Genomic DNA, 24,650 nt, shown 5'->3' with positions numbered 1-24,650 from the left:
AAAAGATTGGATATGGTATTGGATCAGTTGTAGTTTCGAAGTTTCCCTCGCTTAAATTTGTTTAATTCCTCGGTCCACCAGCACTTCAAATAGTTTCCCTTTTTACCCTTGATGATGAAACCCGCCTTTTCCATGCATTCTTCGAAGATACTCTGCATCTCCCAGAGGTCGTTCATACATATATTGTGGCTTTATTTCATTGATGGTTGATTCCTTTCACTACTGGGATGTCGCTTCCAAATCCGATCAGGATAGCGAGATGGATGCTCCAAAATTCTTGTTCGCCAACCTTCCAGTTCGCCTTCACTGCAATTCCTGGCGTTGCTACCGTCAAATCGACCGTGGAACTCCTTCTTTCGGTCGTAGTCAGGCATGTGTGGGTTCCATCGTTAAGGAGGGTGAATCTGGAGGCCTCTATTAGCTCATTTATTAGCGCTCCTTTGGGACAAGTTCCCTCGGTAGGGTCCGATACTCTGTGGTGTCCATTGTGTCCATTCCAGTTTCCGACAATGATGATTTCGCCGCAAAGATTTTCCAATACGATGAAGAGTTATCTGATCTTCTCTTTTGTTTCTGCCAACAGCTCCTTGTCCGGAGGAACTTAGATCGAGATGCATGTGATTGGGTCAAAGCCGTTCGTTATTTTGATTGCGATAACTTCAACCGGTAGGAAGCAGCCCAGATCAACTACTGTTTCGTAAAGCGTGTCCTCCTTGGTGTCCGTTCTCAAAATTGCCACTCCGCCATATCTTACGTTTCTTCACTTCGATTCTATCCTGTAGTTTGGGATCCTGAAATATCGTCCTTCTTGGGACCTTGCAGACTTACTATCGCTATGTGATTTTCTTTGAGGCTGTTGAGGTGTTTAGTTTTTTACACGCCACTTTTTCTTGCTTCATCGATTCTGTGTTCCGTTCCTTCCTGTTGAATGCTTTCCGAATTGGTGTTAATAAGGTGTTTGATTGCTTCTGCTATTTCGATGAGCAACCGATCAATCTAGAATATGTTGTTTGCCTCATTTATTCCTACGACAGTTCTGACGTGGATTGCTACGAGAGGGTCGATCCACCTCCTGGCTCTTGATCCCGCAAAGAATTCTTTTGTCCTCTGGTTACAGCGTCCGCGCCGTCGCCCATGACCTCTTTTTCTTGTTCAGCTTCTTCTATCTCCAATCCCTCGAAACGGTTAGCTACGGATAGCTGGCTTCAGCCTCTTGGTATGTTGCTCCTTTCTTCAACTTCTCCAGGATGTACGATCTCCTAGCTTTTCCTAGGCAGCTCTTCGACAGGGCATCATGTCTGCCACAGTTCACGCATATTTCCTGTTGGAAGTCTTCCTGGTGCCTGCCACCACATTTCCTGCATCTCGATCTGGACCTTTTTCTTGATTGGATGTCCAAACCTCCAGCATTGTCGGCATTGCCGGACAGGGAAGATGCAAAGCTCCGCCCTGAAACTGCAGCTGTAGATCTTAACCCGATCGGAAATGTTTGTTCGATTTACGGTTAGCTTAACGTTCCCTGTGTCCTTCTGTTTGTTGTCCCTGCACCGTTTCTTGATCCTTGCCACCTGTACGCGTCGAAGTCGGACTCCAAAGTGTCCAGGATTTGCTCCTCGGTCAAGGAATATGGAACCCCTCTGATGAAACAGATTGTTTGATTTTTCCTTCTCGGTTTGTAGACCTTCAGATTTTGGTGTTCCGTCTTCAAATGTCTGGATCCGCTCCTTCTCCCTTTTATTGGCTGCTGCAATTTTGTACCGAAACAAACAAATCTTTTCGATGTACGTGAAGTTCGGCTTCTTTGAGCAGTCGTTCCACGGAAACGGGTTGTTGAGGTCCACCAGCTCCACCATCACGCCCAGCTCTTCTTCGCTGCATCCTTGTGCTTCCGACTCATTTTGGATTAGCCTGCGTCCTCGTTAACCTTCCGTTTGTCTTCCTGTTTTCGATAATTCTCTGGATTCTGTTGTCTTTAATCATTTTCTTTTGTCACTTTTCCTAAAATTATTGATTTTCCTTTTCACGAATAAATTGGCAAATCGCGACGCGAACGGGAAAATTTCGGTTCCATCCGATGCGCGGTACCGAGTTGCACAATCGACACTCTTTTCCGTCGACGAATGGACACTTTTTAACCACTTAACTAGAACGAAAAGCCCGAGCTCCGAAAAAACGTTGTTCGCCATTCGTTCGCTGCGTCCGCTCTCCAGATAGCCTTATACACAAACTAAATAAAAGTTAACTGAAAACCAATATATTAAAATGTTGAAAAACACTGTTATAGTGGTTTCACAGCGCGGTGTCACGAACAGTTATGCAAATCTACTGGTTGAAAATATGCCCAATTGATTTTGCTGGGAACTGCTGATCTTTGTTTACTATTTTCAACCAGTAACTCAGGTGGTGTTCGTGTAATGCAGCGTGTACGTACACGCAACACTACTAAAAGCAGAAACCACTATGCGGCGTCGGTGGTGTAGTGGTAAGCGTGGTTGCCTCTCACCCCAGTCGGTCTAGGTTCAATCCTAGTCGACGCCGTCGGTATTTCTGAGACAAAAATATCTGATCACGCCTTCCCTCGGATAGGAAGTAAAGCCGTAGGTCCCGGCCCATGTGTTGATGGGTTCGATATGTAGGGTGTCAGGTGTGTGTGGATGTCTCCCTGACCGTCCGTGTTTAGGCTTAGTACCAGAAATAGGCGGACGTTAAACTAGAGCTGATGCCGAACGGTGTCGGCTCGCCAGAAAAAAAAAAAAAAGAAACCACTATGGTTTATGTTGCCAAACCACGCACATGGGCGAAATCAAAACAAATATCATCCTGGGTGACATAGAACACGCTGCGCGAAAAACACTCAGATGTAGGTAGGATGCACACAACTTATAAATTACATAAAATTTATACAAATAACCTATAGGTATACACACTTAAAACAGAATGCCGAGATTGGCTGTGTAAATCTCGGCTAATGTGAATCTCGGTTAAACAATTGACGTTTGAAGTTTGATGCCAGCTGCACCCATAGGTGCTGCTATGAACAAAATTATTTTTTTACCGATATATCAGTTAAATTTAGGTTGCCGAGCACTCGGCTGTGCGGATCTCGGCAAAAGAATGAAAATTAACAGAGCTCAACTAAGTGTGTAATACATGGCTATATAATTAGAATTGTGTCTCGAGTATACCAAAGTGGTGAATCGCTGAGTGTCGCGGACTGACTCAATATATGCATATTGCTTTTTTCACTGAAAATTTTCCTTGCTTCGCTGAACAACATGACGTTTTCTTCCAGCGAAGGCTTACGCGATACAGAAAATCGCTGAATTTCACACTAACACTGCAGGAAATCTGTTAACAATAATTCAATACACAGGCATTTTCAGCGAAAAGATCTATTTGCGTGACAACAATCCACTCCCATGACTACCGGGCGGCAGCCGTCAAATATCAGGATTGCCAACTGTCCGGCGACTGCTGTCAATTTTCTTTGTCGCCGAAGCTGGCGCTGGGTCTTCGGCGCGGAAACCCAAAGGTGGGAATAAAATTTTGGGGTTTGCGCGCAATATATGCTCTCTCAGCGGGAGCCAAACATTGAAGATGGAGGTTATGTTAAACCTTGTTGAACCTTTGTGATTGATTGAAGAGTATTGTTATCTAGGTGCTGCGGATATAATCAAAACTGTTGTCACGATATCTACATTTGCCGCTGTCAAGCCGTTGGAAATCGAGGAGAAGAATAAACATTGTTTTGAGCCTATTTTAACTAATTTTGTAACAACTATCCATCAAAACTTCCATCGCGAATGGAAAATAATAAACTTTGAACACGAGAACAAAATTGGAATAATGGTGGATTGATCATGTTTATCATTTCCGAACAGCGTCGCGACGGCGTGTTTGACAACCGCGCTGAGAGAGGTGGTTGCAAGAAAATTGAACGCTCGTGCGTGTTTTCAAGCTGTGTGCCGGGAGTGTGTAGGTGTGTGTTGGTTAGCTTGAAAAATTAAACCGTTTCTATTCGCACCACTCAGGTGAATCCTTGTCGTTTTGGTCTCCTGCTCGATTGGAACTATGGGGATGACAGAGAATGAACTGTTCCAGTTTTGACGTTCTCCTCGTTGTTTTATCCAGGTTCGTTATTGTATTTTTTACGAATAATCAGACTTTGGCGACGAAATTGAACTTGCCCTAATATGGTACTGACCTAACATTTATGACACATTTTCGCTTTCTTTCTTCGATTCAGGCGAAACCAGCTGATTTTGTTATGAAAACATAAACAGCTGGTAGCCGAGAACAATAAGGATGAACGTAAACATCGGTGAACCAGCTGGTTTTGTTGTGTAAACATGACCAGCTGGTGGACCGAGAACAAAAGACCTTAATGGTAAACATTGAGACGGCCGGCGAAAACTGTCACATTATCGGGCGAGTTGCAAAAACCCTGCGACTGAGATTGACAGCGAAATCGAAAGCGAAATATGAGTACGACGAAATTTATCGCATCGAAGTCTAAGTCGAAAAAAAATCGCAATAATAAGAATTCTTTATTACATCAACGAACCTAACCTCAAAATGACTGACAACTCTTAGATTATTTTGACAGGTGTAACATAAGCATGAAAAGGACGGCAACAAGATCGATAAAGTAGAATATATGATCCATCTTATTCGTGCATATGTGTGGTCTGTCAAAATGACCAGAGAAGTGTCAAACATTTTCACACGGAAATCAAACAACCTATTTTTTGGGTTGATTTTACTCAAAGCTGAGTATATCGAATAAACTAGTTGGTGGTATCACATTTCCCGGAATGCCATCTCCCGGAATGCCATTTCCCGGAGTGACATTTCCCGGAATGCCATTTTCCGGAGTGACATTTCTCGGAATGACACATTTCCCGGAATGCCATTCCCGGAATGACACATTTCGCGGAATGCCATTTCCCGGAGTGATGCTCGATCATTAGGGCTGAAGTATGTTAAGCCGAGGTACATCAGAACGAAAGTGGCATTCCGGGAAATGTGATACCACCAACTAGTTACCCAAAACTAGGTTGTTTTCCCTCTTTCCCCCACCGATGTTGTCAAAAACAAACAGAGATGCATCTACCCAATGGGGGTCCTTGAGCCCAATAAGCCAATTTTGAGTAAATGTAGGTATACTCAAATTTGGGTTGAATGAGGGGGGGTCTTGGGTTGAATTTACCTACTCTTAAGTATATTTTTTTGCTGGAGGTAAAGCAATTTACCTAGTGTGAGTTTAATCGATTTACTCAAATTTGGCTTATTGGGCGGAACTATGGGATTGCGTCAAAAGAACTCAATTTTGGGTAGTTTGGCGGTTCCATGCATGTCTAGCTTTTTTGGTGCAATAGTGGTTTCGCAGCGCGGTGTCACGAACACTAATGCAAATCTACTGGTTGAAAATATGCCCATTTGATTTTGCTGGGAACAGCTGATCTTTGTTTACTATTTTCAACCAGTAACTCAAGTGGTGTTCGTGTAATGCAGCGTGTACGTACACGCAACACTACTAAAAGCAGAAACCACTATGTAGAATACATCCCATGACATAAAGAACAAAGCTGTGGTAAAAAAATGAGCTCACTTGCTTCCCTTTACAGTTGGCTGGACCCATAATCTGATAGAAACAGATCTTGTTCAGAAGAATAATTCAGTAACAAATTTTGAAAATGAAGTTTGTTACTGAATTATCATTTATATTGAGAACATGACTTCCTCCGAACATGTTGCATACATACCTACTAAAATTTGATCACTTATCGCCCTTTTCTAACCTGTTGCATCACCTTCCCTGTCATTTCCCCCGCAAGCTCAAAAAGCGCACCATCGAGCGCAAATCGAAGGAGGGCCTGCTGAACTCGGTCGCCAAGAACCTGGGCCTCAAGTCGTCCAAGAGCTCGAACGGTTCGGCCAACGGTGGCAGCCCGGTGGCCGGCGGTGACCCCAACAACAAAGGTGAGTTTGACGATTTGATTTCAGCCCTGCGGACGGGAGACGTCTTCGGCGAAGATATGGCCAAGTTCAAGCGATCGCGCAAGACCCGCCTGGGACCGGCCACCAGTAATGGAGGCAGTAACACTTCTCCGCCGCGCAGCCGGAACAGCATTGGCCGGGAGGACAGCCGGGAGCGACCAGTCGTCACCAATCGACGGCAGTAGGAGCGGGAAGGGTAGTTGTTTGTTATAGGGGTGTTCACCTTCTCCCAAGGTGTTTACAAATTGTGGACGTACTTTTAGAGCAGATTTTGATTTATTTTTGTTTCGCGAAAGTTTTTGTTTGTTATATTTTTTGTACATTTGTAAACGAAGAAAGAGACCAAAAATTTGCGAGTCAAGCTCAAAGAAAATTTTCAAAATTGTCGGATGGTAAATAATATATGTATATTTAACTAAAACAAAGTATCAGTGTAGAAATTTAGAATATGTTGCGTTTATTCCACAAATAAGAAACAATAGATGTTTCGAACGATTTGCGGCGATATGAGCAGAAAGAATATGATAAATAAATGTTTAAACAGAAATTTTTTGAGAACGTTTTACAAGAAATCGTACTAATTATTAAGAACCAAAATAACTATAAAGCTAAATGAAAATTTACACACCCTAGGTGGCCAACGCCAATCGATTTTAAAATGACTCTTTTTAATAAAGCAACAAAGACGTTCTAAGCAGTTTACTAGGAAGTTGTTAAAACATACAAATAGTTTCCTCACTGTTTATAGAACTGTACTTCACCATCCGTCAAACCCTACTAAGATCGTTTCAGTTACCATGTTCTCCTGCTCGAAACCCAGGAATCAACCATGCTTCCACGCAACCGATGGTATTATCGCTTATTTTCTTTTGCACCCAAACGTCAAGCTCAATCAGGCACCGTTGCTTTGCGGGGCCGCATCATTTATTGTTTTCGTTGTATAGTCGTACGTTTTCTTTCCACTTTTCACTTCCAATGGCTTTGCGCCCGCGCAAAGCGTCAGTATTCTTTTACTAAAAGGTATTTATATTCTAACGCTTTCTCGTTACCCCTTAAGAAGTATTCTTTCTAGTGACATTATATGCATATCTTCCCCAGGGTTTTCCCCCGATCTTGAAATGACGAAAACCTTGCCTAAATTCTTCGACCAATCAATCTATGTTGAGCTTTCCGCGTTAGGCTTTTCTGAGTTAGGGATGTTCTGTATATATACGCTAGAAATTTGTAATCGATAATCGATAAGAACCAGGAACGAAAAATCACAAATGCTATTATATGAAGGTAGAAATCAACACTTTTGAGAGAAACGTAGTTTAGTCAGATGTTGTTCCCCCATGTTTTAAAAAGTGAACTATTACGAAAGGAGAAACAACCAGTTAGTTTAGCGAATTGTAAACGTTACGCGTCAACAAAGAGGTTTTAAAATTGCACTTTGATCCCATTTCGCTGTGCTCATTCCATTTTTGCCCTCGTAACATATTAGCGACCATAGTATCTATTGAAAAAAAAGTTTAAACTTCATATAAAAACAAATCACATTCACATTTACGTATACTCACACCGATGTTAGGATAGTCTACTGCCGTTGGATAGATGTTGCTTAATGAAGGAAAAAAAACAATAGAACAAACAGTATAGCAGCTTACACTTTCTTCCATTTTTTCTACTAAATCATAATCATTCATCCGTCAGAAAAGGCACAGAGAAACGTAACACGCAAACATTTTTTCGGAAACCGTTTTTTCTGCTCTCGATAGAGGGCAAACACACACATTCGAGAAGATTGAATAAAATTGCCAACCGCCGAATCAAGTAGAATCCGTACATAACCTTGAAATATATATATCATCGCGAACGGCAAGTTGGATTAACATACAATATATACACCGAAGTTGGAGGTACCGTATAAGGAAAACAACAAGTCAAAACAAAATAAAGTAACAGTGGATTAGTTGTCGGAGTAATAAAAGAATATCGAATAATAGTTTAAATGTGTTTTTTACGATGACAATCCATGCCGTGGTGAAATAAGCCATTTTACGAAACCACATTAGTATACCCTGATAAAAAATATCATAAAAATACAATAATTTTTATTGTTACAACACCATTTTTTCGAAAAATATTCACCATTATACGTATTGTAATTTACACAGCACACTCACCATCACCCTTATTGTTCTATACCATTCGGCGAATGGTAAATGGCACTTTTACAATAAAAAATGGTGGTCGTTATGTATCTTAACCATAAAATTTTGAGAAAATTTTCATACACTTTTTCGCGAAAAACAATAGAATGTATTGTGTTTTTATGAGACATTTTTAGGGCAATTTTCAAAAGAAAACAATATATCTTAATGTTTTTTCATTGTTCTTACAATACAAATACAATTAATTGAATGGCGTCAAATGAATCGTTGTTACAATAAAAATACAATAATATTTGTTGTTATTTGTAAGCAGTTTTCGCTTTTGAAAATCCATAGAATTTATATTTCTCGCTAACATTTATATCCAGCATTTACGAGCACTAACGGCCTCCAGAATGATATGCACATTTTATGATAAGAATCAAACACTCTGATGTCTGTCTGGTAAGTATTGCTTGGCAGCTGTTGATAAGATCTATCATCAATCTTTTCAAATAACTGCCAAATATCACAAGTCAGACCTCAGGTCGTATGATCCATACCATAAATCGTTCACAATTCATGTGGCCATTAGTATCTGTAAATGCTGGAGAAAAATGTTACCGAGAAATACGAATTCTTTGGTTTTTCAAAGGCGAAATCTGTTTACATAACAACAAATATTATTGCATGTTTATTCTAACATCGTTTCAATTGACCCCATTAAACTAATTGTATTTGTATTGCTATCAATGGTAGTTTACTATTTACTAGATTCCTTTAATTTATTGGAAAACATTAGAAAAATCATTGTTCATCTTTTTCTTGTCGTAACATCCTCACTTGGCTAAACCTGCTTTTCAGCTAGTTTTCTATAAGTACTTCTCAGTTATTCATTGAGAGCTTCCTCTGCCAACACAGCTTGACGTCAGTCAGTCGTTGAAGTTTTAGCGAATAATATTCGATAACCGAAACATCTACTGTACTCAAATTTAAAACGAAAACAAAAAAATATGTCAAGTGATTTTGTATTTGATTATACAAACATGATCCAAGCAACAATAATATTTATTGTTATTTGTATGTTACGAATTGTTTTCAAGTGTAATTGAGAAATAAACACTTTTTTAATAAAAAGTCCATGAGAACTTTGCAGGCACTTTTGCAACTATTTAAAAACAACTTAAATCAATTTTTACTTATCCACTTATCCGCGAGCGGTAATGGCGGCGGCGGGCACAATTAACCGATTCGGATTTTGACGTTTCTTGGGGATCGCAATCGGTTGGCGCCACTAAACGGTGGGTGAAGGGGTGAGGAAGAGAATGAAATTGTTTTGACTTTCCCCCATGAAACGGCAAAATCTGAACCGATTGGATATGCCCGCCGCCGCCATTACCGCTCGTGGATAAGTGGATAGTAATTTTAAATTATTATAGAACTATTGAAAAACAATCGAATCAATTAGTCACTAATAAAGCTAATGTTCACTTATTGTACGAACTATATGGGCTTGATTTCTATTGTAAAAAGTAACAATATATCTACTATGTGTTTTATTGTGAACAATAAAACCAGTCATATGTTAATAATATTTACCATGTAATGAATGGTAATTTTTTCTCCGGGTAGACACAGCGAACAGACATCCAAATCCAATCGGAATTTTATGCCAGGAATAATTGATCGGCAACACAACTGGACCATTGGCGGCTATACACTACGCATTAGAGCGAATTGCCTCTCTTCCCTCTGATCAATATTTCAATTTTACGGATAGTCTCAGCTCAATTGAGGCTATTCGCTCAATGAGGCCGGTGAAGCACTCCCCGTATTTCCTGAGCGAAATTCGATCAATTCTGAGTGCTTTATCGCATCAAGCATATAACATCACTTTGGTTTGCGTCCCTTCACATTGTTCGATCCCGGGCAATGAAGAAGCGGACTCACTCGCCAAGGTGGGCGCTATGGAAGGCGATATTTATGACCGTCAATGATTTTTTTTTTCAATTGTTCGTCAGCATGCCTTGGTCAGTTGGCAACAAAAATGGGATGCAGGGGAATTGGGCAGGTGGTTACATCCGATTCTCCCACAGGTATCGAAGACGGCGTGGTTCAAGGGGTTGGACATGGGTCGAGATTTTATCAAGATAATGTGTCGACTTATGTCCAATCACTACTCTATCGAATAGGGCTCACAATCGCTGTAGCTGTGGTGTAGGCTATCAAGATATCAACCATGTTGTGTGGGAATGCCCCGCATACGGTATTGCCAGATCCGATTTATGTGCATCCCTCAGGGCCCGAGGGAAACCAGAAAAGGAAGACATTAGAGATGTGTTGGGTAAACTTGATCTTGAGTATATGAAGCTTGTGTACGACTTCTTGAAGCAAGCTGAAGTCTTCGTTTGATAATTTCGTCTAGTTATTCCACTTGTCACCTCGTGTCTTTGTTTGTTATCCCAGTCTTGTTGCTCCACTTGTCCACCTCGTGCCCCTTCGAAAATCGTCTGTTTGTATCGTTACAGGTTGTTTGTCCACTTTACGTTTGTCCAGCAGCAATACGCCACATCATGCTGTTAAGTGTCAACGAAAACCTCATCACCCTATCCTTTCCTCAAATATTATTGTTACCCATAACCTCGACTAAACCGCGAGTTTTACGGTTCCCCAAAACTTACATAGTTTTAGTCAAACACATAACATTGTAAGAAATAAAAAAATAACTGAATTCGGCTCCGTTATGCCTGTTGGCGCATGAGCCTCAAATAAATGATTAAGTAAAAAAAACACAACTGGAAACAGCGTGCAATCGGTTAGTTTTCCATACAACTGTAATTCACCACTTGAAATATTTAAATTTACCACTGACTGTGGCAATATGGTGTTTGGCGGCGCTATTGTTTTCATCGTGTATTGGTTTGCATCCGCACTAAAGTAAGGATTCAAATCCGTACACAAATTTCTGAATGATATTTTTTTTTTAAATTGTGTTGTTCCTTGCTGTACCAGCGAGTGTCGAAAAATAGTGCCGCACGATCGTATCGTTTTTAGCGATAGGTCGACGGGTGCTCGAGTAGATGATTGATAATCGGTGAGCTTGTTCCTTATTTTTCTTTGAAAAACGCAGTAAATGTATCTATTAGTTCAAACTCATCCTTCATATATTAAGTGGCCAAGAACTGCAAAGTTCGTCACTTCAAGTGTCGGTGAAATTTTTCAAAAAATTTGTTTTATCTATATATATAAAAATGAGTTTGCAGCCCCTTTGAGGCAACAAAACTCATGAACGACCGAACCGATCAGCATGACCCTTGCACGTTTCGATTCGTATTCATGGTGGCTGTGTTTATATGTATAAAAAGTAACGAAAATCTACTCAAAAAGTTAGAAAATTGATAAAGTACTGTTTTTTATGAGCTGGGAAGAAAATCAACATGATCGAAATCCAACCAATCTAGAGTGCGGTGCTTAAATGAGCTTAAAAGCTGTCAAACCACCACAAGATTGGCAAGACAGAGTTTGCCGGGACAGCTAGTTTTAAATAAATTCTCCTGTATTTTTGTACAGTCCGCCACCATACGGTGCTGGCCACACTGATTTGTTCCGCAATTATGCGTCAGCATTTTGCCTCAGCTTGTGCCGTCAGTCACTGTCAGTATCGGCACAAAGTTTTGTTTCAATATATCAATTTCATGGCAAGTCGCATGTTGGTTCACCAGTCCTCCCAATTGCGAGGTGACGCAAAATCTTTTTCATTCCATAAATTTCTATTTAACTCACCGTTCTTCCAAATTGTGAGGTGACACATTTGTGTGTACGGTTACACGGTTACATGGATCGCATCGCTTTCCAAAGTGAATCCTTGATCTATGCAATCACTCCATACTAACAAAACTCTTTCCCGTGACAACTGTGGAGGGTCCAGTAGTACATACTAAAGGGAGGTTTCAGTGGCATTTCAGGGGGTCCCAAGGGGTTTCAGCGGAGTACCAGGAGATCTCAGTGGGCTTTTCAAGGGTCTAAGAAGGTTTTCGAATGCAGTACCGTCTTACCCCGCTGGTTCGACACGTTTTAATAGGGAAGATTCAAATATTACGTCCATCGTTTTTCCGGATTTCTAGACCCCCCCCTCCCCCCTCTGTCACGCAATTTTCCTATACCCAATACACGTACTGTCACACTTTTCTAGACCCCCCCCCCTCCCCCAAATGTTGGACGTAATTTTTGAACGTTCCCATACGACACTTTTTAATTCGTACCCCGCTTATACGACACATGTCGAATTAAAAAGTATTCAAATGTCACAGCGATGTACACTAGCGTGGTTCAAAAAATCGTTTTTGCTCCACACTGCTTATTCGATTCCTAACCAAATTATATGCCTTCTCACAAAATTTGAGCTCATTTGGTTGAAAATTGAGACTGCACAATCCCGTCAAAGTTTGTATGGGATTTACTATGGGAAAACGACTTTTTTCATTCAATCAACCGTACTATTTCCCCAAGTGCCCTAATGGGTTAGTCGACCCTTGGTAATACTAGGCTACTCTATCAGCTACAACTTTGCCGAAGACCGCATTCAAATCGGACGCCTCATTAATTAGTTACCGATTTTTATCCAGAATCGAAATCTTTACTCATGATGGTTAAACTATTCGGTGGGCATCACTGCATTCTGTAGTGGAACATAGTAGCCATGATTTCAGTGTGCTATCTTTGGCGCCATATGCAGCAATGTTGCCTGCTGGGAAGCTGGAGGATCATAGCTAAAGTTTGCCCAGTTGGATACAAATCGATAAGTAATTAATGAGGCGTCCGATTTGAATGCGGTCTTCGGCAAAGTTGTAGCTGATAGAGTAGCCTAGTATTACCAAGGGTCGACTAACCCAATAGGGCACTTATGGAAATGCTACGGTCGATTGAATGAAAAACATCGTTTTCCCATAGTAATTCCCATACAAACTTTGACAGGCTTGTGCAGTCTCAATTTTCAACCAAATGAGCTCAAATTTTGTGAGAAGGCATATAATCTGGTTAGGAATCGAATAAGCGGTGTGGAGCAAAAACGATTTTTTGAACCACGCTAATGTACACTGTAAATGCAAACTAGTTTGATATTGCGCTTATACTAGCACCCGCAGCAACTCCTCTTGCAGCCGCAAATTTCGGAAGTTCTGAGTTGGTGCTATTCAACACCCAAACCGCCTGGAGACCAACATTGAAAAAAGATACATATTTTTTTTCAAAATAATCAAGAACGTGTTCAAAAATAGTGCCGCAGCTATAACCTGAGTCATAACTGCATAGATTCGAAAAATCTAACCAGGTGTTTAATTTTTAACTGGTGCTGACATTCATAGTTCTCCAGCAAGTTTCAGCTCGATTACTCAACTGAAAATAAAGTAACATTATATCAAAGACGTCAAAGTTGACCGTTCCGTGCAAAACTTATCTTTTTCTGTTATATTTCTGATATCATCACCATTCAAAATTTGTATATAATAACCCTTGTTTTGGATAGCCTTTTTTACTCAATAATAAGCATGAACTAATGATGTTTTACTCTCTGAATGGAAAATAAAATGATATTGAAACCGACTCGATTGAAACAAATAAACAAACAAACAAACGAACAAAACCCACGGCGTCTGAACAGCTGACGTCACACCTGCGGCAGATCAGTATTTTCAATTGCTTTTGACAACACTGCCCAAACGCGCTCGGGTGTGGTCGGGTGGTGGTTTCAATTCTGTGCTTTTTTTTATTGGCATAAAATCAACCAATCAGCAGCTGGTCCGTTTTGGCCCCATATCGAGCTACGGTATTGACCGGTCTCGTTTCAGAGACCAACCGGAATGAACTAAGGATGGCAGCAAACGTAGAAAGAACGAGCTTTTCATTCATTTTCATTCGCGCCACAGCAATATTTGATGAAATTATGTTTCATAACAAATCCGGAAATCAAAACAATAACAAAAATAGAGTTGCCAAATTTCAATGAGCATGGTGGTGTAGGGTGACAAGATTGTCGAATTACAAGTTTACCACGGTTATACGACAACAGTCGGTGTCGTATTAGCGGGGTTATACGGTATAGAGAGTTTCAGATGATTTTCTACAAGCTTTGGAGGCGTTACATGTACGTTTTCGGTGGTTTCCGAGGGCCTCACGTGCGTTACATGGGGTCTTAAGGGGGTATCGAACACCGACCGTGACAGCTAGAACCTAGAACAAACAAATTCAAATTTGTTGTCCGCGACGCCATGATGAAAAATAGCCAAACACTACCGCCACCTCTATAACGGTTCGCGTTAGTTTACTAACTTGATCCCAAACCCCCGTGTATTCATATAGGAAGATGTTTGCGTCTGCGCTGATTTGACAGAAGGGTTCGCTCGCTTGGCTGGTCGATCGTTAAATTGAGGGGGGACAGTTTTGAAACACGACTGTCACGTCGGTTCGTCGGTGTTTCGAAGGCATTTCAGGAAGTCTCAAAGGCGGTGCGGAGGCGTTTTTGGGGGTTTCTGAGGGTCTCAGGTGCGTTACATAGGGTCCGAGGGTTTTTAAGGACAGACTTGTTAGAATCCCAACATGGCCGCCACAATGGCCGACTTTGGCACCTACTCACGATTTCGAGGGCACAAATCTCTTCGTAAACAAAACCAGCGCACCTGATCTTCTTATTTTAGACTTATTACAAGTGAGCAAGAACAGAATAAGAGAATACTTTGTTGTGTGAAGCTTGCTTCTTGAGATTTGTGCGTTTGAAGTTTTGATGCACTGTTAAAGCGGGATGTTAAGAAGTTTGTCCTTAAGAGGAATCCAGAAGCATTTCAGGAAGTTTCAGAGCATTTTAAGCGGGATTCAGAGGCGTGACGAAAGCGTCTTTGGAGATTTCGGAGAGTCTCATGTGCGTTACATGGGATCCAAGCAGGGCCGGATTTAAGGGGGGGGCAGGGGGGGCATGGCCCCGGGCCCCCACATTTCAGGGGCCCCCACAAAATCTAACTTCAAATGGAATACAAAAAGTAATGCTAGAAACATCTTGCTTTAATTTTTATCACAAGTACTTCTACTCTCAAGATGTGTGTGAAAGATTGTGCTTCAAATTAGAAAGAAGCAGATATCTGCCTTTTTATAAAATTTCAAATTTTCTCTGAAAGTTGTTAAGATTTTTATGGTTCGGAATGATCATTTTCACCTGAATTCTGGATGAAATCTTAAACTCTATGGAATAGAGAGTCAAAAAGTTTCTGCTGAAATTTCGTGTTTATTTCTGTCAAAAATTATTGGTAAATGAGTTAGAAGTTCCTTTTCTATTCTATCACCTTCCAATTCTCCAATTCCAATTCCAATTCTATCACCTTCCCCTGGTATCCACAAACCAATGTGTGAACCTTCTGCCAACCAATTCCCACCAACACTCCAACATCCGCATGAATTTGTGCTGGCGCAGAGGTATATTCGGCCAGATGTGGATACAAACGATTGCAATCATCACTTCCTTACCCCTTCCCCACATTGACTTGCAACCTGACGTGGCAGGCGCCATTGTCGCCTAAAAATAGAAGATCACCAACGCTCACACACTGAAGATGCCTGCTAGTCCCCGGCAGTTATCTCATTGGTCCTTGTGTGAGTGTAGGTGGTCTGGCGATACTGGAGTAGCATCCACGGGCGGTCAATCAAGCTCAAGCTCAAGCTCAAGCTCATTTCCTACATAGTTCTTTGAAGAATTGCAACTGTTTCTATCAGAATAAAGAAATTTTTTTAGAGTTGCAGAGTTTGATTCCGCCTACCAAGCTTATGAATCATTCAAATCGAATCCAAGAATTGTTGAAACATTTCTTTGAAGGAACTTTAGGCGGATTTTTTTTGCAAAGATCTAATCAGATTTTTTTATATGATTAAATTCATGATGATTTTTTCTCTCTGGCGAATGTGTAATTTAAGGCGAACTCTTAACAAATCCATAGGTTCCTTATGAAAATTGCAGTAGATATTTGTGGAGAAATTTCTGAAAAATTCTGAAGTATTTAAAGTTTTGCAAGCAATTTTTGTTTAAATTGGCTAAAAATTCGTCCGCCAAAGATTATTACGAAATTTTACATATTCTAAATAAAATAGAAATTCCATCAGGAACTCATTATGGATTTTCAATCAAATTTTTTCAGCAACTTTTAGTAGAATTTCCGCTAAAAATACCTCTTGAAGTTTCACAGTTTATTTTGTTTAACAATTATTTTGCGCGATCACCAGAAACTCCTTTTAAAGTTGCGTTAGAAATGTTTATGCTTAAGTTCCACAAAAAAAGAAACCTGGTAATCGGTTAGCAACTCTATAGATTTCATCAATGATTCCGCAAGAAATTCTATTTGTAGCTTTTGCAATAACGTCCCCAAAGATAGCGCTATAATTTTTATTTGAAATTTATCGAGAATGAACAAGTTTATAGAAGGTCACAACACTGTAGGATTTTATCTGTTGAAGCTACACTGAAAAAACTAGTTTTAGGGGTACTTCGCACAAAACGCTCCATATCTCGAAAACCGTAAGAGATGGAGCTTTGACATGTTCTACGATTTTTGTTCTCTTATCATGGGCTACAACTTTGGCGAAGTCGTCAAACCTCTAAAAAAATATTTCGAAAAAATAAAATTTTTATCTCACTTCTAGGGGGATTAATCATTTATTACATTTTATCAAAAGACGCCTTTTAGCATGCAGAAAAACTTTGTAGAACACGCCAATTCTCTAGAACCAACCTAAAAAAAGTTATTTAATTTTGATCGCAAAATCACCGATTTCGAACACTGTGTGATGATGGCAATGTGTTCTGTGAATTCAGATGTTTCCTCTTTATCGAGGGAACCATTTGGTGATCTCCGGTGGCACGGAGATTAACCAAATTTTTGAATTTATTATTTTTAATATAATAATAAGAGCAAACACTAGTAAAATTATACTAAAAAAATTATTTTAAATTCATATGATTTGGCAGTGAAAAATTTCACTTAAATTTTATTGGATTTTTGAAGTAGAATATTTTCACTTACTAATCATTTAGGTTTCAAATGTTAAGTCAGATGGAAAAAATCTACTTGAGATTTCCAGTAGAATTTAAGTGAATTTTCTGCTCAGTGCAGTGCGAAAAATGTCGAGCTCCGTCACACAAGGTTGACCTCAAGTGTCAAAGTAGAACTATTTACCATTTTATTTATTTCAAATTTTCTCCTTATTCCTTTGTTTTTCAAGTTCAATTCCGATTAGAATACCATGCTTGATCGTATTATTCAATATAAGCAAGATTTCGTCTTTAATTTTAGGACCCTATTGACGATTCGTTTCAGCTTTGCCGATGATATTACCCTCGTGGTAATGGCGAGTCGATAAAGGAAGTGGAACTGACAGTAACGCACGCAATTGACATAGTGGAGGACTGGATAGGGTCGAGACAGTTGGCACTCGCGTACTACAAAACGGAGGTGGTGCTGCTGGTAAACAACCGCAAGTCTGAACAATAGTGCAATGGTCACCACAGGCGGGTACACGATCAACTCTAAGCGCTCACTAAAGCAATTGGGTTCTTAAATTTTGAAAAATGTATTGATTTTAGGATTTTATACGGAAGAGCATTTTTTTCTGAGCCACAATGATTTTTTTTTCTGATTCTTAGAACTTTATTTTGGTACCCGAAATTAATTTCAAAGAGATTTTTTGAAATCACCTTTTGACAGCTGGGCAACTGTTTGACAGCTCCGCTCAGTACTAACTGCAACGAGGGGTGATTCGACACATCGCTCCCATACAAACTTTAAATAGATTTTTAGACTCGAGAGTACCCACAGGTTGATGTGCCTTACGGTGGTCAGCGCATACCGCATGGTATCAAAGGACGCAGTATGTGTGTTAGCGGGTATGATGCCCATAGCCCTAGTGGTGGCAGAGGACGAAGAGTGCTTCGAGCGACACCGCATAAGAGGCGCGAAGCGGATCCCTAGAATGTCGTCTAGGCTGAAGTGGCAGAGGGAATGGGATTCCTCCACCAAGGGTAGATGAACACACAGGCTCACAACGAGCGTGTCTGAATGGAATGGATGAACAGTAGCCTGGCACACAGTTTATATGGGAAAGTATAAAAAATGGAAAAACTCTAACTCCTGTATACTTTTTGAGTTCAATTTTGGTCCCATATCATTAGTGTGGGACACGAAAAGACATTCATTTTACTCCTTTTTGGCCCCATATCAACTGTGCAAAATTTCAGATCGATCGAAGAAACTAGATTTTAGCGCCCGCCATTCTTAGTTTTTCATACGATTAACTATAGGGAAAACCTACTTCTTCAAAGAAAAATCGCTTGAGGTCACCCACTGATCCCTAAAAACAAGTCGTTGAATGATTTCTGTAGATAATTTCATGAGGAATTAGATCTCCGAAGACCGCAAAGCGATGCCACATTTGTGGAAAAAGTTATTAAGCCTCACCCGATCGATAAAATGACGAGATTTTATTAGTTATTGTTATTCCTTTCATGTTAAACAGCGTTGGCATCTCATTCGGTTTTCGGTCAATAACTTTTTCCACATGCCTTAGATCGCTTTGCGGTCTTCAGAGGGGTTATTCCTTATAAAATTTCCAACAGAAATCAATCATCGATTTATTTTTAGGGGTTTAGGGGCAACCTGTGGCGATTTTTCTTTGAAAAAGTGATTTTCCCCATAGTAAATCGTATGAAAACCTAAAACGGCTGGCGCTAAAATATAGTTTCTCCGATCGAGCTGAAATTTTGCACAGTTGATATGAGGCCAAAATGGAACTCAAAAAGTGTACAGGAGTAAAATGTCTTTTTGTGTCCCGCGCTAATGTACCTGCGACGATATAGGTAGTTACCAATCGTACTTCACTAGCAGTCGCCGGGTTAATACAAAGAGGGCAACCTCGCAGCCGTTTAGTGCGTCGAAGTTGTAAAACCTGATCGTGAATAACCTGAAGTTGCGAACCGTAGAACCAACCAACGGTGCGAATACAAATTGTGCGCGGAAGTTCTAGTGATCGAGTGGTGAAGATGCGAGATCTTGCAGACCGTGGGTCTAGGTACCTTCAGGATGGTTGGGAAGTGAGAACATGCCTAAATTGTGTAATCTCATCAACAGCTATTCTTCTTCCATGATCAGCCAGACGACAGTGATGGAGTAGATATGAGATTTATTGTTTGAGATCGGTAATGCAACAATGTTCTAAAGCAAATCCCAAAATAGTGCGAGTTTCTCTGGCGTGTGATTAATGTCGAATTCGTTTATTTGCACCGCCTGCACCGCTTTGCCACCGGGTGTAGCAAACTTGCACCGAAACCGTTCGTTTATTCGCAGGTACTGTTCTGTTTTGACACCCGATTGGCACCGGTGCAAGAAAATGCTACACCCAGTTTGAGCGCGGTGTAGCAGGTACAAAGCTAGTTTTACCAATACATGCATATCGCTGAACTTGTATCGTGGTTTTGTTTTGGTAGGAATGATGATTTTCTCTTCGGCATTAGGTAAACAGTTTTCTTGGATATTCGTTTATTTTGAGATATTTTAATTTCCAAACAGCAAATCTGTGCGTTTAAAAATGATTTAAACTTGATCGATGATTATCACGTCTTTCAACTTCTGAGGAATCTTCTAAATATATCGGTAACATGAAATCCCATCACTATTTTTTTCTTTTTAATTATCGCAAATATGTGGATTACTTTTAATGATTTTAATCATCAGAATTTTCTGTCGCATGGTGATCTAATAACTATGAAAAAAAAAATGACGTAATAAAGTTTTGATAAGCCCAGAATAGAGTAAAAATCTATTAATTCAAAATGGACTGAAATATTACTGAAGTAACATTATGTACCCTCCCGTTCAAAAGTTTGAGGTCACCCCCTCAAAAACATGTAATTTTTTTAGGCCCATATCTCCGCCAATTTGCGTCCGATTTCAAAACCCTAGGTTTCATTCAAAAGATAATAAGTCAAAGAAACTTTGAACATGATTTAAAAGAAACTTTTTCGAAAAATTGTGTATGTAAACTTAACCCAAAGTTGACAAATTTTCTAAAAAATGAATATAAACTTACGGCAGTATCGCTGGAAGTTGGGTCGACCAAATTTTAAGATGAGAGCGGTAATATTACCCATTTTCTATTAGCTTTCAACTGCTTTTTACAGAACTTAGCTAAAAAATCTAGAAAAAAAAGTTATTAAGTAAATTAATCCTTGATGTCATCGACCAAAAGTTTGGGGTCACCCCTCAAAATGAAACTGAAAATGTTTGATTAAATTATAACAATTGATTTCAAAATTCAAAACGGATTTCTAGTATTTGTTTAATCCACTACGAAATGTACCCAGAAGTTCTCTAAGCATTCCAGGTTTTCCCTGCTAGATATAAATACCTGAAGATTCCCGGTTTCCAGGTGTTTCCCAAGTAGTAGACACCCTGATTTCATAAGGACTCTGGAGCACCCCACAATTATTCTGGAAGCAGCCCAGAACAATTCGGGAAGCATTCAAAAATGAATCTTGAAGCATTCCCAAAGAATTCTGAAAGCAACCCCGATGGATTCTGAAGGCAGCTTATAAATGAATCTAGAAGCATCCATGTTGGATTTTTAAAGCACACCCGAAGGATTCTGGAAACCTCCTGGAACGAATCTGGAAACATCCTATAAAAAATCAAGAAGCATTCTAAAAGAATTCTGCAAGCATCCCAGAAGGTAAAGTAAAATTTTTGCTAGAGCAAACCTTCAAAAAATTTTCAATCATAATTTTTCTAGACTAAATCGATGATTCTAGAACCCAGTAGGGCCAAAGTTGTGTTCAAAAATGCTTTATATTGGTTTCCAAGATGTTTGAAAAAAAAAAAAATGTCATATTTTGGTATCTAACCCAAAAAATACCAAAATACGATTTTTTTTCAAATATCTCAGAAACCAATAGAGATATCGCAATTTTGAGCACAAATCACCGATTTAGTCTAGAAAAAATATGTTTGAAAATTTAGTTTTAAATGTTTTTTAAATGTTTGCTCAAGAAAAAAAAATCACTTAAACCCTTTGCGCCACCCCTAAAGATCAACCAAAATCACTCATTTTTGTACAGCTCACTTATTTCGACTAGCAGATCGATTTCCATATGGGAAATCATATCCCAGAGATTTTTTTTACATTAGCCCCACCCTAATGTTCCGGGTTGTCCTGGATTGTTCCGGAACCACAATTGGACCATAATATGCAACTGATATTATCCGGAGGGCGGTTGACTTCTGATTTGCGGCTTCCGAATAAATATCGGGTGCGAAAGTATTCTTGGATGACAATTCTTTTGCTTTCCGTAAGGAACTCGGGTTGATTCCGGCCCTCTAGCTGGCCAGGGTGAGACCGCCGGCCAATGAGACCCCCACCAATCGATTCAGCACACTTTTTCCAAGCGAAAAAGGTCTCAGCCGTTGGCAGAACCCGTTACCCAGCTGAGAAAATGAATTTAGTCGTGTTTCGGGTTCAATTTTTCCCACTGTGCACTGCCATAGAATGGACGGCAGTGCCTCCCGTGCCCCAAAGCGATGGTGGGTCACCGTGGATGCGATGCGACAGCTGGCATGGCGCCGGCTATCATTTTTGGCAACTACGACGCCCAACGATCGCCGAGGGATAAACGAGTACTCTAACGCCCAACCGTAGGTTAAGCAACAATATAGCAAGTAAGTACAACTAAAAATATACCGTCTTATCATTTGCATGCGAAACTCTGTGCTTTTATTCTATTATGGATAGACCCGAGTAGTTTTCGTAAGCGGTTCCACTGTTTCGAACCATGATTTTTGGCTGTGCCTGGTATGTGGGTTTCGGGAACCAATGCCACCGGCCTCCTCTTCTACTTTTGTCTCCGTCTCATGCGAACCCCCCTTCATGGGGAGGTGACAAGCTTGGGAGAACTATATCAAAAGCTATATCAATCAGACAACATTTCTGTCCGTGATGTGTAGCAGTGTATGAAGGTTCCTCATTTTACTCGCAATACTTTAGATTCTAGTACACAGAGTAAAATATTCAATCAAAATAAAATTAATGCCCATTAGGGTGTCCCAAAATAGAAAAAGTGTCAAAAAGTTAACTTGCTCACCCTTAGAAAGATAGATTAGGGTCCTAGCAACAATAGTTCCATACACGAAAATTCAATAAAAAAATATTTAGAGGTTGTACGATTTTATGAAAAATGGACGGTTTTTTGTATGTTTACCAAAAAATGCTAATATGAGTTGAAAAATAAAAGAAATAAAAGTCATCAATCAAAGTAAATCATAGTTCTGGGTCCCGCAAACAAAGTTTGGAGGGAGTATAGCTCATCAAAGCTGATTTTATATATTTGGCAAAGGTTAAGATATCAAAAAACCGCGATTTTTTCACCAAATTTTTCAAAAATGCTCAATTTATAAGGATTTTAAATTTTTTCCTGCGATTCATAATTTACCTATTTTATAGCAAATTTTGTGTAGATTATTTCGGCTGAAGACAGTTTTAAGCTATCTCCTTCATGAGCTGAGATATCGGTATAATAATGGTAACACAATCAATGAAAAAATCATGTTTTCTTACGTTAATCGATTTTGTTCACTAGTTTCCATGACTACCATGCAATTAAAACAACACACGACAAATTTTAGACATTATATCACACTCAGATTTGATTACCGAACTCGGTAAAATTTTACTGGGTTTTTGAACAGCAGAGTTAACTCAGTAATGATTCGGAAGTACCGAAAACTCAGTAATTAAGAAAACGTCAAACTGTCAAACATATACCGTCTTTTTCAGCATAAGTTGATGCAGCTATTACTGACTTTTTCGGTAATGTTTTTGCTTGTTTATTTAGTCTTACTGAGTTTTCCAGTTCCTCAAGCGGTTTTCTACCCTCCCAGTTGACTCAATTTCAATACATTCCCTCCAACCTTGGGGTCTTTGAACTTCAACTTCCCCTAGTGCCTCTCTTTCATGGTGCCATGGTGCAGCAATGCTCTATGAAAAGATCGAAATCCCTGGCAAGTAATATGGTTCAACACAGTTCCGGCAGAACCAAAGGCAGCAGAGAATTGATATTTCGAATGTATTTGCAGCTTCATCCGGAGCTGCTGCAAAACTTCTTCAATTCTCAAGAGAGCAATTTCAACTCTTTCAAAAGTCTCCTGCAATTCTTCAACAGAGTAATCAATCGTGAAATGTCAATTGGGTTCTTTAGGAGTATCCGGATTATTTCATAATCGGATTCTCCGGCCAAAAATTAGTCTAAATCCAAAATTTCATAATTTTTGGAGTCCTGGAACTATATTTAAAATGCATTTAAAGTTTGTATGGAGAAAATTTTTTGTTCGGGTCGAACTGTCACTTTAACGATTGAACTGTCATTCTATCCACGAAAATTAAAACTGTTTTGTTGATTCAACCATCAAAACAAAGGTGTTGGAATCCAATAAAATCACGTTATACTCAGAAAAATGAGCTCTTTCGATTAGGCTATAGAAAATAGCAATATTTTATTCACTAAACAACCCAATTCAGCCCAGCTCTGTGCTGCTAATCGAGATTTTCCATAACTTACCATGAACAACAGCAAAGGCATAAAGATAACTCGTTAAAAATTGAAAATTCGCCTGATTTTAGATTCTCCGCCAAAGGTTATGACGCAGAAGCTTTATCTGCCGGTAGTTTTTTTTTTTGTTTGACAGCTTGTCAAATGTTTTTATTGCTCAGATGCTGAAAAGTCGGTACTTTCTTTTACTGACTTCCTTCTCTACCCAGTAGATGTTTGGTATTACTGAGCTATCAGTACAAACTTATACCGAATTCAGTATAAACTCAAATAGCAGTACTGAACTTCAGTGGTTATCTGGGGAAAAACTGAGAACTCGGTATTTTTTTCGTTTTACGGTTCTAAAACCGTAAAATAAATTACCGAACAGGGATATCAAGATTGAGTGTGTAGTACGTGCAAGTGTACATTTTTGAAGAATTTGAGGAATTATTGGGTTGCTTTGATCATTACTGATTCATACTGCATGACAGTAAAAATATGTAAATGTTTTGAGAACTAACCATAGTTTTATATCTACATATGCTGAACATAATTTTTCACACCCGCTTTGTCAATACGAAAAGATTTTTTTTTTCTTAGATTTCATCTGTTGATCAGATAACAGTAGCAAGCCACCGATTCAAAACTTGTAATTTTGGTTGAAAATTATGTTTTAACAAGTAAGCTGCGCAGCAGAAAGATTTCAACATTGACATTTCTTAGGTTAACACCTCTTGTAACATATTAGGCCAGTCACTAAGTTATATTTATTTTTTTTATAATAGTGAAATCTAAACATCTTTATGCTTCCTGAAATCCAATCCTAGCTGCAAATATGTGCGCTAATGGTTTGTTTTTAAAATCAAATTATATAATAGAAATCAATATTGTGTAAAAAAAAATAGCTTTAG

At 39.4% G+C, this 24,650-nt stretch overlaps 1 protein-coding gene across 4 annotated transcripts in view; it reads left to right on the top strand.

The window, feature by feature from the left end:
- The window catches only part of LOC109418423 (disheveled-associated activator of morphogenesis 1), a 333,193-nt gene extending 325,209 nt beyond the window's left edge, over window positions 1–7,984 (top strand). For all 4 annotated transcript variants that reach the window (XM_062859633.1, XM_062859632.1, XM_062859631.1 and 1 more), the window contains one exon: window positions 5,838–7,984. In XM_062859633.1, the coding sequence (XP_062715617.1) occupies window positions 5,838–6,185 (348 nt within the window). In that variant the 3' untranslated portion in view covers window positions 6,186–7,984. The remainder of the gene's footprint in view (window positions 1–5,837) is intronic.
- The last annotated feature ends 16,666 nt before the right edge of the window (window positions 7,985–24,650 follow it).

The sequence above is a fragment of the Aedes albopictus genome, chromosome 3, assembly GCF_035046485.1.
Source record: "Aedes albopictus strain Foshan chromosome 3, AalbF5, whole genome shotgun sequence".
In the NCBI taxonomy this organism is placed as follows: Eukaryota; Metazoa; Arthropoda; class Insecta; order Diptera; family Culicidae; genus Aedes; species Aedes albopictus.
Note: the sequence above shows the minus strand (reverse complement) of the source record. Positions and strands in the feature narration are given on the sequence as shown.